Source organism: Knufia obscura (assembly GCF_036327395.1).
Source record: "Knufia obscura strain CCFEE 5817 isolate CBS 148926 chromosome Unknown scaffold_1, whole genome shotgun sequence".
NCBI classification, from domain to species: domain Eukaryota; kingdom Fungi; phylum Ascomycota; class Eurotiomycetes; order Chaetothyriales; family Trichomeriaceae; genus Knufia; species Knufia obscura.
Window position 1 is genome coordinate 971,894 of NW_027042687.1, and position 16,917 is coordinate 988,810.

The 16,917-nt window shown below is 50.7% G+C and overlaps 6 protein-coding genes across 6 annotated transcripts; 3 read left to right on the forward strand and 3 right to left on the reverse strand.

The window, feature by feature from the left end:
- Positions 1 to 1,521: 1,521 nt before the first annotated feature.
- PMZ80_000358 (uncharacterized protein) lies at positions 1,522 to 2,130 on the reverse strand (the record flags this gene model as incomplete). Its single annotated transcript, XM_064868810.1, has 1 exon — positions 1,522 to 2,130. One exon carries the CDS (start codon positions 2,128 to 2,130, stop codon positions 1,522 to 1,524), a length of 609 nt encoding a protein of 202 aa, XP_064734307.1.
- A 4,256-nt stretch (positions 2,131 to 6,386) lies between these two features.
- Positions 6,387 to 7,858, forward strand: PMZ80_000359 (uncharacterized protein; the record flags this gene model as incomplete). Its single annotated transcript, XM_064868811.1, has 2 exons — positions 6,387 to 6,589; positions 6,637 to 7,858. The coding sequence occupies 2 exons, from the start codon at positions 6,387 to 6,389 to the stop codon at positions 7,856 to 7,858; spliced, it is 1,425 nt and encodes a 474-aa protein (XP_064734308.1).
- A 225-nt stretch (positions 7,859 to 8,083) lies between these two features.
- PMZ80_000360 (uncharacterized protein) lies at positions 8,084 to 9,265 on the forward strand (the record flags this gene model as incomplete). The annotated part of the gene is made up of 1 exon (XM_064868812.1): positions 8,084 to 9,265. The coding sequence occupies one exon, from the start codon at positions 8,084 to 8,086 to the stop codon at positions 9,263 to 9,265; it is 1,182 nt and encodes a 393-aa protein (XP_064734309.1).
- A 501-nt stretch (positions 9,266 to 9,766) lies between these two features.
- PMZ80_000361 (uncharacterized protein) lies at positions 9,767 to 10,879 on the forward strand (the record flags this gene model as incomplete). The annotated part of the gene is made up of 1 exon (XM_064868813.1): positions 9,767 to 10,879. The coding sequence occupies one exon, from the start codon at positions 9,767 to 9,769 to the stop codon at positions 10,877 to 10,879; it is 1,113 nt and encodes a 370-aa protein (XP_064734310.1).
- Positions 10,880 to 12,879: 2,000 nt separating this feature from the next.
- PMZ80_000362 (uncharacterized protein) lies at positions 12,880 to 13,692 on the reverse strand (the record flags this gene model as incomplete). The annotated part of the gene is made up of 1 exon (XM_064868814.1): positions 12,880 to 13,692. One exon carries the CDS (start codon positions 13,690 to 13,692, stop codon positions 12,880 to 12,882), a length of 813 nt encoding a protein of 270 aa, XP_064734311.1.
- A 2,394-nt stretch (positions 13,693 to 16,086) lies between these two features.
- On the reverse strand, positions 16,087 to 16,883 carry PMZ80_000363 (uncharacterized protein; the record flags this gene model as incomplete). The annotated part of the gene is made up of 2 exons (XM_064868815.1): positions 16,087 to 16,551; positions 16,599 to 16,883. The coding sequence occupies 2 exons, from the start codon at positions 16,881 to 16,883 to the stop codon at positions 16,087 to 16,089; spliced, it is 750 nt and encodes a 249-aa protein (XP_064734312.1).
- Positions 16,884 to 16,917: the final 34 nt, after the last annotated feature.

Consider the following 16,917-nt stretch of genomic DNA (forward strand, 5'->3'; position numbering starts at 1 on the left):
GCTCTGATGGATTGCTCGACCACAGCCAGTGCGTCAAGTAGCCGAGGTCTCGTTGAGTCCCGGTGACTTCTCACTTGCCAGTAATCAGCTCGACAAGGTTTCTAGCACATCCTTTCATTGCGCATGTGCCTGTGACTTGCATATATTCAAAGGCACCCACAAGAGAAAACGTTCGTGCCTGCCGTTGGCGGCAGGCGTCCGTCTTGCTAAGTCAGCAGTATGTGCTTGTGTGGACCAGCCGAGCACGCATGACGAACTTCATCAACGAGAACACGAACGTGCAATCAGCAAGTCGCATCTTGCACCGAGGCACGACTACGCGAGCATTTTGACTGAGCATAGTATCTCGTAACTCCGTATGTACCTTAGCTGAATACGGCCGCCACTACTACGACCATCTCGATACCACAAAGCCGAAGCAATCCGCCGGGCACATCATCCAGAAGCACGCACGAGGCCACGATATCGCCACTTGCAATTAGGGTTTCATCTTACTGAAGCTCATGATTTCTATATTTGCTGATCGCCTCGGATATGTCTGGCCTCATGTGGTCGCATGACCGCAAAATATACACTCTCGAAACAGTGATGACTTCTCGATTTCCAATGTTTTAGCCACAGTGGTATTGCCTCACACCATCGCCCATCTGATGGGAAGAACCTTTGTAGCGGCAAACGCATCTGACGCGAAGTCGTCTTCTCGAGAACCCTCGGCTTGCGAACATATGTGCATTAGCTCACCCTGCTTACGCAACTGCAGAACTGTACAAAAAGTCTTCTCCACATTAAGATCACCAGGCCGAAAGTGGAATTGTGTTAGCGATTTTAGTGCTGCAGGATATCCTGAAGTGGTGTAGTGGCGAGCAGGGGGTTATGCAAGGTGGAGTCATGGTTCGACGGCAGCCTGACGATCTGGCTTGCATTGAACAGTCATTTCCTGTTAGGGCTGTGAGCCTGCCGCTGTCGAATCCCTCGGTTCGTCCTGCAGGGTCACTAGTCGAGTGAGTCGAACGGAAGAAGTGTTGTAGCCTCAGGACACGAATGTGTTCAGTTTACGCATTTTGAGGAGACAAGTTGTGACACTTCGAACGTTTGAATTGCTAGCTAGCACGAGATAGACTATCTGAGCACTCAACCAAGCAGAAGCCTGGAACTATGATCACCGCCGAATTACCATGCATTAAGCATCATCGTCCTCAATCAAAAGTAAACAAGTCATCGCCACGCTGACAAGCAGGCTAGCGGAATATTGAAACGCCCAAGAACCAAGTAAAATCTCCGAAGAGGGACCTGCGCCGCAGCGCAGATCAATGAGCCAGCCGTGCGCCGACGACTGCTCTGCGAATTGTTACAAGTCGAGCAGCATCGTGTGATGCCATATGCTGGACCATTCGCCAATCTATCCTGAACTCCATACTGTTGTGCCAAACCAAAGGGGTATCATGCAAGAATCGAAGTCGTAGTCATACATCATGAGAGGTCATTGTACAGGTTGTGTAGTGTCGACAGCAAGCTGCGGGCTTATAGGTGGTATCGTGCTGGTGATGCGTAGATGACCTCTGCATCATGTCTGTGGCGTCGTCGTTCGTCTTCGTGATATAGGCTTCCCCTGTATCGAGGCTCACGGTGTCGTCGCTCCTCAACATATCGGTCTCCGATGCGAGGGGAGCGGTGGCTTGGAGAGTATTGTTCTCGTGGGATGATAATAGTTGGTCGTTCGTATCTTCTTGGTTCAGCTTCTCGGATTACTGGAGCTGGGTGGTGCACTACGACCTTAGGTCTCTGTGGTCGTCTTGATGGGTTCGTGCTGTAGCCAGCGTTTAAAGCTTCGAATAATGTGCTGACATATTTGTATTCGACTGGCACCAACACTCTGTTCATCTCACTCCTTTGTTGCCGGTCGATGAGAGAGTATGGCTTGCCAGCCTTGCAGAAGAAATATGGCTGCATGTCAACGACATAGTTGTGTCCCTTGGAGCACAGGGAAGCGCCGGATCGCCATGATGACAAGGAACTGTAGCATGTATCGCAATGCTTGACGTGCTTGTGGAAGGTCTTCATGACGTCCTTCTCATCACACAAAGGGTCGCGAGCACCCTCTGAGGCAGCCCAGCTGACTGTTCGTGCCATCTCTGCGGCTTTAAGTTGTGGTGAAATGGCTGGCGTAGAAGCCGGCGACGAATAGTAACCAAGGTCTGGTGTTGGTGTTCTGGTGAGAGTAGGTGTCGTAGCAGTAGTCAAGCGGTCAAATACCTGCTTTACTGATAGTTCACTCGTCTTGGGGTTATAGAAGTAAGTTGTTGTCCGTGATGAAGACACGGTGGTAAGCTGGTGAGATGCTTGTGAAGATGATCGACGCCAGCAAGTGTCTTGCTGCTGGTGAGATGCTGAAATGTTTTTTGGTCTGTTGTAGTTGATAGTTCGTTGCTGGTGTTAGAAAAGATAGATGAACAATAGCGAGGATGTCTGGAGATCTATATAGTAGACATACTACATGGTGAATAGGTTGCAAAAGTGCCATAGGACAAGGGTCTTAGCGTGAACCGGCCCAGGCAACTAAGGTCTGGTGGTGGTGGGGTCTGTTCAGAAAGCTCGCATTTCAGGTCAAGCGTGAAGCGCGTTTAGACCAGGATCATAGATCGTGCCTGTCACACGCGCTGCAAAGACCAAATGCTCCTCCATTCGCCTCTGTGCTGCATGATATTGGGATAGATACTAGAGAATATCAACTACTCCCCTTACAGTGGAATGCATAGAATGGCCATCAGTGGGTCAGCGGTTACTTGCAAGGCATCGCTTGTTATTTGAGTAATGAGTCATTGGACAATGCATTCTCGATTTCGAAAAATGGTCTGCAACAGGTCGGCGGCAGACGCGGCATGAGCAGCGCAGGGAGAAAGTAGAGAACCTGTGACACACAGCCGACGTTGACCTTCAAGCAGGCCGCTATGGCAGTCTGACGAATCTCAACGCGGCTGGAGCTGCACGTCACATCGGGCGATAGTAGGGCGAATGCCATTGTTTGCTAAGCATCTTCTCGAGTCGGCCTGCGAATTTTACAGTTCAGGCGCATGAACTGTGAGGGTGTGCAAGTGAAACAGGTGGGAAGCAGAACGAGGCGAAGCACTCGAAGCAGAGACAAGCGAAAGAAGCGGAAGAACTTCTGGCGACGGGCGAGGAACTCAAGCTCTCTCCTCTGCCAATTTTACCTGTGGCGCTGTTCCACTTCTGGTTAGTGGGATTTTGTCCTGCAGTGTCAGGTGTTCTCCTCAAGTTCTCTGCTTGTGGCTTGTGTTGTCGAAAAGACTACCTATTCCTCATCCACGCCAGAACCATTTGAGATCACCTTGCTTTGGGAACTTCTGGGACTCAACTTGAACACTAGCGTTAACACTACTCTGTATGTTCCTGCTTGTCATGTCGCGGGCAATTCGTCACTAGCTTGTGGTTATCCAACCGGTCTACCAGCCATGACCATACGGAATAACTTCACAAGGCAGTGGAGGAAGATGCGTCGAATCAGCCTTAGGGCCTACCTCCGAGCGACGAGTCCTCAGAAGATGACACCTTGTACTTCTGGCCAAAGTCATACCTCATCCTGCATGGAGCAACGTTGTTAACAGTCTTGAGATTCGGTGTTAAGACCGCCCGAATCCTTGTCTTGCAGCTGAGCTTATGAACTTCCTGACTCACTGCCATGCAGGGCGTTCGCTCGAAGCCTCCCATTGGATTCGTCAACTCAGGCTTGGTATGCATGCCCCTTCTAGAAGGCCATGTGATTGCTGCCATCGCATTATTAGCCTTCGTCCTCTTCATGAAAGGGTTCAGCTCATCAAGATAAGGATTATGACGCTGACGTCTGCTCTCAGGCTTGGCGGTACTTGTTGTCGCAGAGGCCCAGGATACGGGTTGATGAACGGTACTGCTTACGCAACGGCATTTCCAAGCACAGACCTGATAGGCAGATTCTGCTCACCGGAAAGTGTATTCTGGTCACATGGCCGCTCACCAGGTAGAGAGAGTTCTCTTATCCTGAACGTCGCAAATCACCCATGAACTCATCGTTACGGACGCAAGTTCCTGACTACATCTTGACAACCCATATGCCGCTATGGCACGCTTATTGCCGGCTGCCATTCAGGCCGTCGTGCGCTTTCCGGCCACAGCATCGACGACCTCTGGTATGGCCAGCATGGCATCGAGTATGATGGTTCTTGACGCAAGACACACTTGTTCCCATTTGTGCAAAAAGGAGATAGAATGTTTTGACACCGCCATGTTGCACAAGGCCGAGGTCATACGTTGATGTAGCTGAGTAGATAAGCCAACGCCGGTGAGTACAATTTCATAGCGATGTACTGACGGTTTTAGGCAAGTATTGCGTCGCCAACCACAAGTCATTTTCCGCTTGAACTGCGTGGGACAGTACCTGCTTCACTTCTGCCGCTATCCGCTCGCCTGCTCCAGGCCGTTCCCAAATCGGTAAACCGCCTTGCAAAATCCGTGCGAAAGCCCACCTTGTTTGGCAATAACATGACCACGAGTTCATGTTGGTTTATGTTGTGGAACCCGGAAACACATGCAAGTCATACCACCGGGGGTCGCCGCATCTCACAAGATCTTTGCCTTGCAGGAATGTTCTCGCTACAGCCAGTTTGAGATCTCACAGGCTGCCAGACCGCCAGATTTCCTCAAAGCTTCGTCAGGCCGAGCGCAGGCGCCTTGCATACAACGTGGCGCAAGCAGAGCCGCCGGCATCTTTTCCCGGGGACTTTCATCCTCACCACTGTGAGGAGGCCGCAGCATCGTACGAACATGGCGGTCAAGCCTAGTAGCGGCCGTTCGAGGTGTTTCTTAATGAGGACAGAAACGCAGCAACTGTCGGGCGCAGTCAGTGCTGGCTGAGATCGAATCCAACCAGCGACGTCTTCATTGAGCACAAAAGGAGTCTGGAAGGGCCCGTCTTTGTGTTCTGGAGCTCCGGAGCCTTATGGTATGGAGTGACTAATTCTACACTGCCTTCGAGCACACCGCCTGGGATGATTTGGCTCATACAAAACCCGCTTCAGTCTGGACCAGTTGTCGTCAGCTTGTTGTGCATGGTCAGAGCTTGCCACAGGAATGACTGTCGACTGATGCCTTAGTCCTTGTCACTCGGATATCGACGACAGATCTGGAGAGCTGAGATTGCCTCGCACATTCTTCGTGACAGCAGTGAGGCTTCGAGATTGTTCGGTACCGTGGCGAAATTCCCACAGCAATGTGGAAGTGTTGTACCAATTGATCAACCTTTTATTTATGTCGATAGATGAAAATATCAGAGACCGCGAGTAATTATCGTAAAGATGTGTCTCTGATGTACATGTGCCGACCTCGAGAAGCAGGAAGTGCTTTCTTGTGGTTGATGCGTCTTAGCATGTGACTGGTACCGTGTTGTTCGACTGTCCTCGAAAATACATAAGTTGCCCTTCGTGGTACTCGTGTCAGGAAGTTGTATTCACCCGGACGACGGAGGTCGCCCTTTGAGGCACAAACCTAGGCATGTTAAGCATGCAGCAAGCGGCCAGTTTGGGACCCCAGAGGGAGGCTACATTTTGTGGCCTTCGGGCGTCTCGACCTAGAGGATTAACTACTGACATGGGAGGGCTAAAAGTTTGGTACCTTTCCAAGCGCATGTACACTATCACCTCTCGAGATACTAATGGGAGCTCAGCTGACAAGTATTTCTGAGAGAGTAGGGTGGCTCACAAAGGACATATGCTCACGATGCTAGTGAACAAAAATGCTTTGAAGCGTTGTCTGTCACCGATCAGGTCGAGAAAACCGCTCCTAAAGTGTTGTCGGTGTCGCTCTCGCTGCTGCTTCTTTCGAAGACTCCATGTTGCGTAGTGCGCTCCACACACACGCAATGTTCCTGGCCTTCCGCAGACGCAAGTGAAGTGGTCCAAGGTCGAGGATTTCTTGAAACACCGCATTATCATTAAATGATGCGGAGCCCATTGTCGTGGCTGCAAATTGATTGGTGATAAGAATGTCCACGCGGGCACGCTAAATTTCAGACTCGTTTCTCCGCTCGAGCTTTTCCTATCTGAGGCATGTAATTAGCTGGGCTTAGTGCCGTCACTTCCTTCCATCTTTCTCACCGAGTTCTTCAGACGATGTGCATAAGCAGGTCCCCAGTCTCGCCGCAGTTACAAGACCTGTTCAGGCAGTCTGTTTGTTACAATGACACAGGGCTATCCTACAAATATGGTCGTCTGCACGACGTGGCCTCATGGTCTCTCCCTATCGATCGCTAATATTGACGAGAGTGGCCGTTGGCCCACACTGAACGTGCACTTGGTGCTTTCTCTCCGGGAACTGCCATCGCGGCGTCGGCGTTCCTGATGACGACAACGCCAATTAAGTTGAGCAGCCCGCTCACTTGGATAGATGGCCCTAAGCTTGGTCGTAAGAAGCGGCGAGCAACTATTGCTCCCCAAGTGTGGGAGAACCATTACCTTAGGATCGAGCAGTTATACCGCGCGGAGGATAGACCACTGAAATATGTTGCTCAGTACATGAAGGACAACCATGGTTTCGATGCTACGTGAGTTATACTTGCAAGACAAAGCAACCAACTAATTCGATCACAAGTGAGCGACAGTATCACACGCAGTTCGAGAAATGGGGGCTATTCAAGCGATCGGGTCAGCGGAAACAAGTACTGCCTCCTCAGTCTCCCATATCTCTCACTGAAGGCCAAAGTCCAGGATCTTCTTCCCGACTCCTGCGTCAAGCCACGACCACTGGGAGTCTTCAGTCTCCCACAAACCCATTGGAGGAGCCAGCTTCGAGATCAGCGTCAATCGAGGACTGCTCTTCGTCAAACCAAGCCCCAAGCTCCCCTGGCTCCCCAGGCTCCCCAAGCCCAGCACAATATGGCGCGACACGAAGACCTTCTCGCAATTCCCACGAACCTGTGCTGTTCTCAACAGCTGCAGCTCCGTCAAAGTCGAACTTGCAGTCGGTCCTGCCGATCATGCTCAATGCTGGAGAGCACGATCCCAAATCGCAAGATCCGTTACGAATAGTGCTCATGGAGGACGAGTATAGTGGTTCCTTTGCTGCAGCTGACCAAAAGTCCCTCGACGAGCTCTTATTAGGTTTTGAATGGCCGCAGCCCCCGAGTGGCTTACCTACTACACCAACGAGCACCTTTAGTGACGGAATAAGTACATCCGGAAGCGTCTCGACCTCCGAGTATGTGCAGCAAGATGCGCAATCTGCAGCTAGGCACCAACAAGAAGCCCTAGAAGACCATGTTGGTGACGCTTTCCATTCAGAGAAAGAAGGAGTTGATGCAAATACACACGATAAGCCACCTAACTTGGAAGATGAGCCTGTCCAAACTCGATCTGTGAGCGACAAGACCCTAGAGAACAGTACAACGCCTGTGGATGATGGCGCGCCACAGTTGTCCGCTTCGGCTACAACTACTTGTTCCGACGTTCTTGACACTCAGCAACACCGGCAGTCACTCATCGCGGAAGTGCTCCTGCGGGATGGCTCGGATGCGTCACAGATTGAAGTGTCGATCAGTCAACTCACACTGAACCAGAGGTACAAGATACCTGGTGTACTGTCTCATGTGTCGCTAAAACCAAGCACTACCCTCGAAGACATGGTGACAGTGATGCTGTTCAAAGTCGACACGGCATCGGTGTCAACTAGTGATATCGTGAAGCTCGTCAGAACTGCAAAGTTTCTCTTTGCTGCACAGGCTTACGAGCACTGTCATGCCATCAGCGTCTTTACGTGGCGGCTTGTACAAGACAATGACCGCTCGGACACAACGCTAAGCACCCTTCCTGTATGACCCGAAATTGCAGTCAACACTATCAAATCATCGAATTTGCCTCAGGATTTGAGGCTTTGTGGCGAGATACTCAATGCAATGCCACTTCACGGAGCACTTCACTCGGATTGTGTGAGGAAAGACCTGGCAATCTTATATGCATGCCTCGGAGAAGCTTTGCACAGGCTTTCCAGTGACAGTGAGGCAGACAAGGCTGCGGTCGAATGCTGGACGACCTCACAATCCATGGCAAGCACCTACCAGCACTCGCTGGCTCATACTGCGATCACTGCAGCCACTAAGCACATTACCCAGCATATCAACAACAAGCCCTTGCCGCCTGATACCTATAAGCAGCTCAACAGAGTTCTCGAAGCTTCTGGGCAGTCGTCGCCAAGCTGCGAAGAAGCAAACAGACACATGTATGTGATTCTGATCTGGTGTGCCACCTCTCTAGGTCATGCCGGATTCGCATCCATGATTTCCAATATCGATGCCAAGTTTTGGACGACGAACGGCGTGGATGTTGCAGATGTGAGGAGGTTCGAGCGCCTCGTTGCCTACTCCTATCTGTGCGGATGTCTCTGGCGACATGAAAGATTAGACAAATGCAAAGAGTTGTGCAGAATTGACGCGGACGTCGTTGGTGCACTCGAGAACCTGCAGAGTGCCACGGGACTTACGAGCGAGGACATACTTGCCGCGATTTTGCAGTTGCTGTTCCATCCTGGTCTTGCCAGCGTTAACCGCTTAGAACAGGCGACCATGGCAACTCGATATCATGCCCGCATGGATGACGTTTGTCGACAGTTTGCACTGAAAGCGGCAGGCTTCCAACATCACGGTCGTACTCTGACCATGGAGCTGCTCTTGGAGCATTTCCAATGGCCTGGACGATCGTACTACGTCAACTGCGACGGTGCTGCCGCTCCCTTCTGCAGCACTGAATATGCAACGAGCGTTGGGACGTTCCTACGGGAGTTTGCCAGCATAGGTCTTGAACTGGGCGAATCCAAAGTGCTGCAACCAGTCTTGACTTGCTTCCATGCTGGGCGAGCACTTTTCGATGAGACTCTGCTCCCATATACTGCGAGGTCATCCCAGACGAGCGATGATCTGAAAGCGTTCAGATCAGCTGGCAGAAGGCGAAGTGACGAGAGCATGCAATCTATGACACCGTCTCTCCAGCGTTATAGTGCAGCATTCGATGATCTGTTGTCAGAGGGTTTCGATGATGACAGACTTCTCCGGTACTCTGGTTCTGTCAAGAGCCATAATAGTGGCAGCAACATGTCGATCTCAGGGGCTAGCCTCAGAGGTTCGACCCGGATGTCAACATCCGGAAGTAGCGTGAGATCAAGCAGGCTTGAGTGGTTCCCAAGAAGCAGCTTGGCTGGATCAAGCGTTATGGAGGTGGATGAGGACTGAGTCGGAAGCCATGCACAAAGAACATGCATGCTGGACGAGCCGCATGCCTTCTATGCCGCCGCCACCAAAAGCCGGATTGTACAATAAGATTTCGTTCGATGTTTGAACAGTTGCGATGAAGTTATTATGAGAACGCACCAAACGTATATTAGCATGGTTCTGAACCAGCGTTCCAGGCAGTATTGACACCCTGTTGAAGCGCAATTCACCAGAATCATAATGCCTAATTGATCAGGCTATCGCAAGCTGTATAAATGACGTAATCGTTTGGAAATGCATCACGTTAAGCGTTGTCGTTGTGTGGGGTCCATGAGAACAACACTCACTTGAGATCTGGAGAGTACGAGTGCAGAAATCGTCACTCGTGCCAAATTCCATTCACCACAAATTGCTTTTCTATGGTCTAAGACTCAGACGTTCAGAAATCAAGGCGTCTGCCTGGCACGACTCCCCACTTGCTTCAGAAGAGACAATCTGAACCAACCCCAACATCAAGGCAACATGCCACCCTCAAACCCAATACCCACCTCCATGAGGGCAGCACACTTCACCTCCCCACCCACAACCCAGATCTCCCAAACAGCACCCGTCCCCACCATCCAAAATTCAGGCATCTACACCTTCATCCGGGTCCTCTCAACCTCCCTAAACCCCGTCGACTACAAATTCGCCTCCTTACCCCAGCCATTCCCCCGTCTCGCCATCGGAAGCGCCCCAATAACACCCGGAATTGACTTCGTCGGTCGAGCATGGAAGACTACCCACCCCGATTTGAAAGCCGGCGACCTCTGCTGGGGCAAGCATAATGGACCAACCAAGCACGGCACGTGCGCGGACTACACCCTCCACACCGGAAAGGATGGCATTGCGAAGGTGCCTGAGGGGTATATGGCTCTACTTGAGCAGGGTCGAAGCCTCGCGGAGCTGGGTGGGGTGGGTGTCGCGGGGATGACGGCGTTGCAGGCGCTGATGATGGGTGATTTGCCGTATAATCGGTCGGGTGGTGCGGAGAGGGGAGGGAAGGTATTCATTAATGGTGGAAGTGGTGGGACGGGGACGTTCGCCGTGCAGATGGCGAAACATGGGTTTGGGTGTGAGACTGTTGTTGCGAGCTGTAGTGGGTCGAATGCGGAGCTTGTTAGGAGTCTGGGTGCTGATGAGGTGGTTGATTATCGGAGTACGAATGTTGTGGATGGGCTGAAGGAATGGAGTCGCAGGAATGGTGGGCAGCAGTTTGATATTATTGTTGATATGGCTGGGATGGATCCCTATGTCTATTGGCAGGCACATCACTATCTGAAGAGGGATGGTGGTAAGTATGTTATGGTTGGAGCTGGGACGGGTATCAAAGATGTGGTGTTGTTGACGAAGCTGATGATGTGGCCTGGCGTGCTGGGAGGTGGGAAGCGACCGTTTCAGCTGTTCATGCTGAGCGGCACGACGAAGGAGCAGTGGAATTTGTTTGGAAAGTGGATGGTTGAGGGGAAGCTGAAAACTGTGATTGAAGACGAGAATCGGTTTGACCTTGCGGACATTGACAAGGCGTTTGAGAAGTTGAAGACGGGTAGAACGAGAGGCAAGATTGTGGTCAAGGTTGCTGAGGATGGTCATTGAGCCAAGCACATTGTCGGTGGGTCAATGAAGTCACGATACTAGATCTAGCCAGCTTTCAAGGTCGACGTTGCTGAAGAGAATTAGCTACGTTTCTGCTTAGGCTCAAGAGGGTTCTGGGATGAGCTTCAAGTTGCTGGTGCGTTGAAGATGACATACCGCTTCGCAGCGCCTGCAACGCTGGATGATTATTGTCACATCAGCTGGGCGAATACTGGTCACATGCTGTGATGGTGAAGCACTAGTTAAAGCACCGTTTCAAGTATCTCGCGCGAAGTCAATTCTCATGTCGTAGCCTACTACGATAGTAGAAGTCAACAAGAACGCTTCGCCGACCACAGAAGACGTGGTTGGAAGCTCACAATGCACATGGACTGGTCAGTTTATATGGTGCAGGAACCAGCTCTCCTCTTCTTCACATCAGCTCAAGATATATTCTTAGGTGGACATCAGTCGTTCACCGAGCGTTGAGGTATTGCCTTGTTGCAAAGCAACTGATAACACTGACCATGATTTGGCTCATCTCATCTATTTGATCGCCTCCCAACTTTCTCCAGCTGTGCTAGGCGGCTAGGTGTTGCACCAATGCTAGTCTCCAGCACACAGTCGACATCCTTTCTGTTGCATCAAACATTGTTCTCCAGTAGCTTCTGGTGCTGGCCCGTCATGATCTTGCCAGTGCCGTGCAATAACCTCGTTGTTAGGAACTCGCCACAATATAGTCTTTTTGAGGTTAGATAATCCTCGCAGCCAAGGAAGGACATACCGTAGTAGATCGACGCTGATCTTGATTATGTACAAAAATAGCTCTCGCCCTGAGAAACACCTCCACTCCCTGCTCGACCGCAGCGAGCAACTTATCATACTCTCTCCTGTGGTAGTGTTGTGCGACATTCATCATGGTATGGTCGTAGGCACCTTGTTTTGCTTGCTTAATTCTGTCATTGTTGGATGCCATGTGCTGCGCCCGCCGGGTCTGCTGCTTGAAGTAGATGTCGACCACCATGTGTTTGAGGTTGGGGAATGTATCAGTCAGATCTTCGAGCCCAACGATCAATTGCTTCGAGATTGTAAGTTCTGAAACAGCATTACTGATTGTGTTGCTGAGAGGCCAGACTCCTCTATATGTAGAGTTATGGTTGGCGGTAGCAGTGAGCTTGATCTTATATGTCGAAAGAGCCTCATTGCGGACTCGTGTGGACGTTGCAAGCACTTCGGCGCGAGGTTCCCACAGGAGTGGCTTCCATCGGAAGAAGTTTTCTGTGTCAGAGCACAGGTGGATTTCGGCGTCGGCAAAGACGAATTCGTAGATTCGAAGACGAAGTTCGAGAGGAATGCCAAGGAAAGATGGTGTAGCCATCGTATTGAAGGTCATAAACAGGTACTAGACGCCCTGGCTGCGATGTAGAATTAGAAGAGCAGTATGGGCAGAGCGACTATGAGATTGAGCGTTACAGTGGCCTTTCGATACAACGAACCATTTTTGCAACGAACTCGCGATATTATCATCACCTTGGTTTCGCGTCGAATTCATGAACTTACGGTGGATTATTTTGGCTCGGCTAAGTTGCACAGATAGGCAAACCGGACATTGGACAGTGTATAAATAAAGGATATATTGACCCCCTTGAATCTCATTTTCTCAGTCATGTTCACAATTTAGCTCAGGTTTTATCCAGATTCCATTGATGATGACCACCAGAGGTTAACGCTGGAACCTGCGGAGATGTGGAATATCCTCAGCCTCTCGTTCCACTTGACGGGATCTCCAGTCTCATCGTCCTTTCTTGAGCTTGACATGAATACCATCATGCTCGCGAATGAAGACCACAACACCCATCGACTGCTCAAACTGCAATTCTTGCGGGCCACCGGCTGGATTGAAACATTGGCGGTCAAGCAGACATATCGAGCCCATGGCGTCCTCCTTCGATAGTTGTGCACCGCCTCGGGATTACCAGCACAAGCACGACAGATGCTGTGATCGCCTATACTGAATCCACCTAGTTTCCAGTCTTCTCGTTATAGAACTTCCCCATTCCATCTTGCCATATCTTGACCAACTGCTTCCCAGACCCAGCAGAGATCGTGTCCTCTCCATTCCTGAGGCCCTCCTCGATCTCAGCCATGAACTCCGGTAGCTCCAGCGCAGCCTGGTTGTTTGCCTTCTTGTTATCGTCAGGATTGGTCCTTTCACGATGAAGGTCAGTGGCAACAGTAGGTGGCACGATCTCAATGACCTTCACTCTCGTTTGATTTTTGGCCAGCTGTGTTCGCATGTTCACGGTGAAGAAATGAAGCCATGCTTTGCTCCCATTGTACACCGGATTGACCAGCGAGATTGGCGCAAATCCTAGCACGGAGCTGACGTTGATGATCACGCCCTGCTTCCCAGATGGCAACGAGGTGAAATGCGGAAGCAAGGCAATCGCGAGATGCATCGGCCCGCGGATGTTCGTGTCGATTTCCTGATCTGCCTTGGCAAGATCAAAGCCATAATCGCCATTACTGAAGTTTGAGCCTGGGATCTCGAATGGGCGCTGTACACCTGCATTGTTGATGAGGCAATTCAGGTCCTCGTGATCTTTCAACACCTGCTTGACAAAGGACGGTATAGAATCGACCTTGGACGTGTCAAGGACGTAATAGTCCGCGCCTATCTCCTTGGATGTCGCTTGGAGCTTGGACTCTGTGCGGCCAGCTATGATGACCTTCTTTCCGGCTTTGATCAAATTCTCGGCCAGGGCACGGCCGATACCACCAGCACCACCCGTGATAAGGGCGGTGTCTATGAGGTCGTAGGTTGATTGAGACATCGTCCTGTGACGGCAGGGCTATTGAACAATTGCCTTGAAGAGTTCGCCGATATGTCGTGGTTCTGAAGTGGTCTCCTCTCGCTACTGTTGTATCAGGCTTGGATGCAGTCAAGGTCGAGTCAAGTGCGTTCAAGCTGTTCCGACGGACCTACCTTTTGTCACCTTGCATTACGAAATGCTTCTTGCCTCATATTGCGTATCGTCATGTGTGCTTTCCTCATGGACCTGATGACGTATCGTTGGATTGGGAACACACATCCAGACTTCCCGAGCACGTAAGCTCGAATCAGCGAACAAACGTGTCAAAAGAAACGAAGACCGACTCTGTATGCCAGAAGTGCTTGCAACTTCGTAGTTCAGAAATTATGCTTCTATACTGTCAGGGATCATCGAAAGGTTTAGTTCGCATGGCCTTAGGGCAGGAGAGTCTGTGTGGTCTGCGTGTTGCTCAGAGTTATTCGTACGTTGTACGAGGCGGAACATTCTCAATGGGCGTGAGGCACAGGCTCGTGCTAAATGGACAGCTCCTGAAGAAGACAATAATCTTTCTCGTGCCTTGATGGAGTTGTCGTGTCTCAAGCCTGATCGGAGGTCGGTGCTTGACAACATGGTCACGAATTCTAGGGGTTCGTAGCGGAAAGTCACACCGGAAGGATTAAGCGCGCCCAGCGTCAGGGGCGCCTCCCGACTAACTTCTCGCTTGTCTCTACCAATGACAAGCAGCGTTCAGATCTGCACGATCTCAACGATTTGCAGACGCCGATCAGTCGTTCCGAGAAGCAATTTCGATAACTCTGCATGAGAGCACAAGAAAGCAGGTGTTTGCCAGATAACGAAGGTTTGAGGTTCTTGGCTCGCTTGGCCATTAGATTGTGATACAGTCTAGTCTATCTGCACATGCCTAGGTTGCAAACAAAAGAAATCAGAATTTGGACTCGAGGTCCGTAGTCCATTTTGCAAGTCCGAACCAAGACTCCCGGTGGCGCCTTGCGCCGCAATCTTATCAAGCCATGAACGCCTTTGTCTCTGCCACTTTAGCCTCGTGCGATAGCTTGACGCTGAACTATGTGTATGCCGAGATCGTGCTGGGCTGATTCAAATCATTAGTCAGGTGATGAATCTCGATTAGGACCAGAACGCTATGAACCTGAGCATGCACATTGCTGATAGATAGTGACTACTGCCGAGGCTTGTTCCATGGTCGGGATATGTGCTGTTGCCCTTGCTATCTTTGTTGTGATATTGACTTCCGCCGAGGTAGCGTCGTGAGATCTGTGACTAGGACACATGGTTGCAAGGTCTGCAGGTGGTACTCAGATCGAAACCCTGCTGAATAGTAAGCGTTGAGCACGCTTCGCGGTGTTGAAAATATCGGTCTATTGGTGTATCGTGGTATTTCGTGGCGGTCGTAAGTAGACATTAAGTAAACTCTATGTGGTCGAATTGTTGAATATACGCTTCGTGATGATGTGGCTCATCTGTATTCCATCTCATCTCCAAGCACTGCCTGATTCCCATAATATCTGCCTGAAGAGTGGAATTTCGGAGGTATGGGACCTAGGCTATCGTGCTTCTCAGGTCGATTGAGTCCATAACTGAGCACTCTATAATCGTAGTGCCAGTCGTTGAATTGTGCTTGTCTGCCGCCGAAAACGAAGGATACCCAGAATGAAATAACGACAGCGAAAGCGAGTAGCAGCGCTTTATGACAGGACCTCATGGTGAACGAGCAGTTCAGTACGTATTGCTCGCGGGGAGAAGGATTTGGCAATGGTGAAGGCGGAAGACGAGATCATAAGAGCATTGAAGTACCAGCACGTGCATGGTTCGAATGCGATACGCACCTGTGCAAGCCCAGCCATGCTATCGGTCCACATGTTGATGAACGACTAGGTGCCCCTGGGCTGGTGTATCTCTACCGAGCCAGACCTGGATCCATATCAGATATGGACTCGGGAGAACCAAGCGCAAGCAACGCCCAGAACATGATTTGCAGATTTGCGTCTGATGTCCACACCAGCCAATCGGTGATCAGGGGCTGATCCGACAAGCTCATTGGTCCAATCTTCCGCCGACCGCTGTGAGGAAAATCGAGAGATTGCAAAGAACTTGACTTTTACGAAGACGTGCACGATGAACACAAACTCGAGTCTTGGAGATTTTGAATTGTTTCAGGTATCATTGACTTATGGGGCTCGTGCTTGTTGGGTAGTACGGTACGCTAGCGTGCGATCTCTCTCGACGCGCAAGCAGTCGTCGATCATGGAGCTCAATTTTCGTGCTTGTGGCTCTGATCCCTGTTAAGATGGTATCCGCCGCGGTAAAGCTGTTTTGGAGCTCACTGTTGCTCGTCTTGAGCGCGAGTGGGTTACTCAAGCAGCATGCACTCGATCATTAGATCTTAAGATCTTTCTCCTTCCGCTCTGTCTCGTGGAACTTCCCGTCGCTCACCGTCTTGCGCTTCTTCTCGTCCATTTCCTTGTCCTTCATGCCCTCCTCATACTCAACGAGCACGCTGCCGTCGTCGTCCACCAAGTCACTCTGGTTGTCCAGACCCTTCCACTTCACGATGCCGTCTCCATTAAAGTCGACCACGCGCTGGGGATAGAACATGTGACAGGTTGGCTTGAATGCCTCTCGAGCATCACCCTCGTTGATACCCTCGATCAGAGTTGGGAAGAGCAAGATCATGTTTCTGCCCTCGTCCATGATGGGCGTTCGGCAAAATGCACATTGCACCTTGCAGGGCAAGTGGTGGGTGTTAGACTTGTTGGTGGGATCATACCAGCCAAGATCGTGGATGCCATGAGTGAAGTTGATGTCATCCTTGTGGAAAATTGCTGCCCATTGGAATGGAGACTAGGGTTCTTAGTATTCGACGTGCAACAATAGCTTGGATGACTTACACCATGCAATCTCTGACAAGTTGTGCAATGACAGAATTTGGATGCTAGAGGCTTCTCTCTGCTCAGCTGATATTTGACCTTTCCACAATGACAGCCACCTGTCCACTTGGCTGGGAACTTCTCATCGTCCTCGTGAACTCGATATGGCGGATTGTGCTTCCATTCATCTTCTTTGCGGTCTGTCCTAGCACCAGACTGGAACTGATGTGCTTCGTCTGCTGCACCAGCATTCTCTTTCCCAACGTGCTCGTTAACAGCGCCCTTGTGATTGTGCTTGTCCGGCATGGCTCTGCTGGTCTGACTTGTGAATGCTCGATTA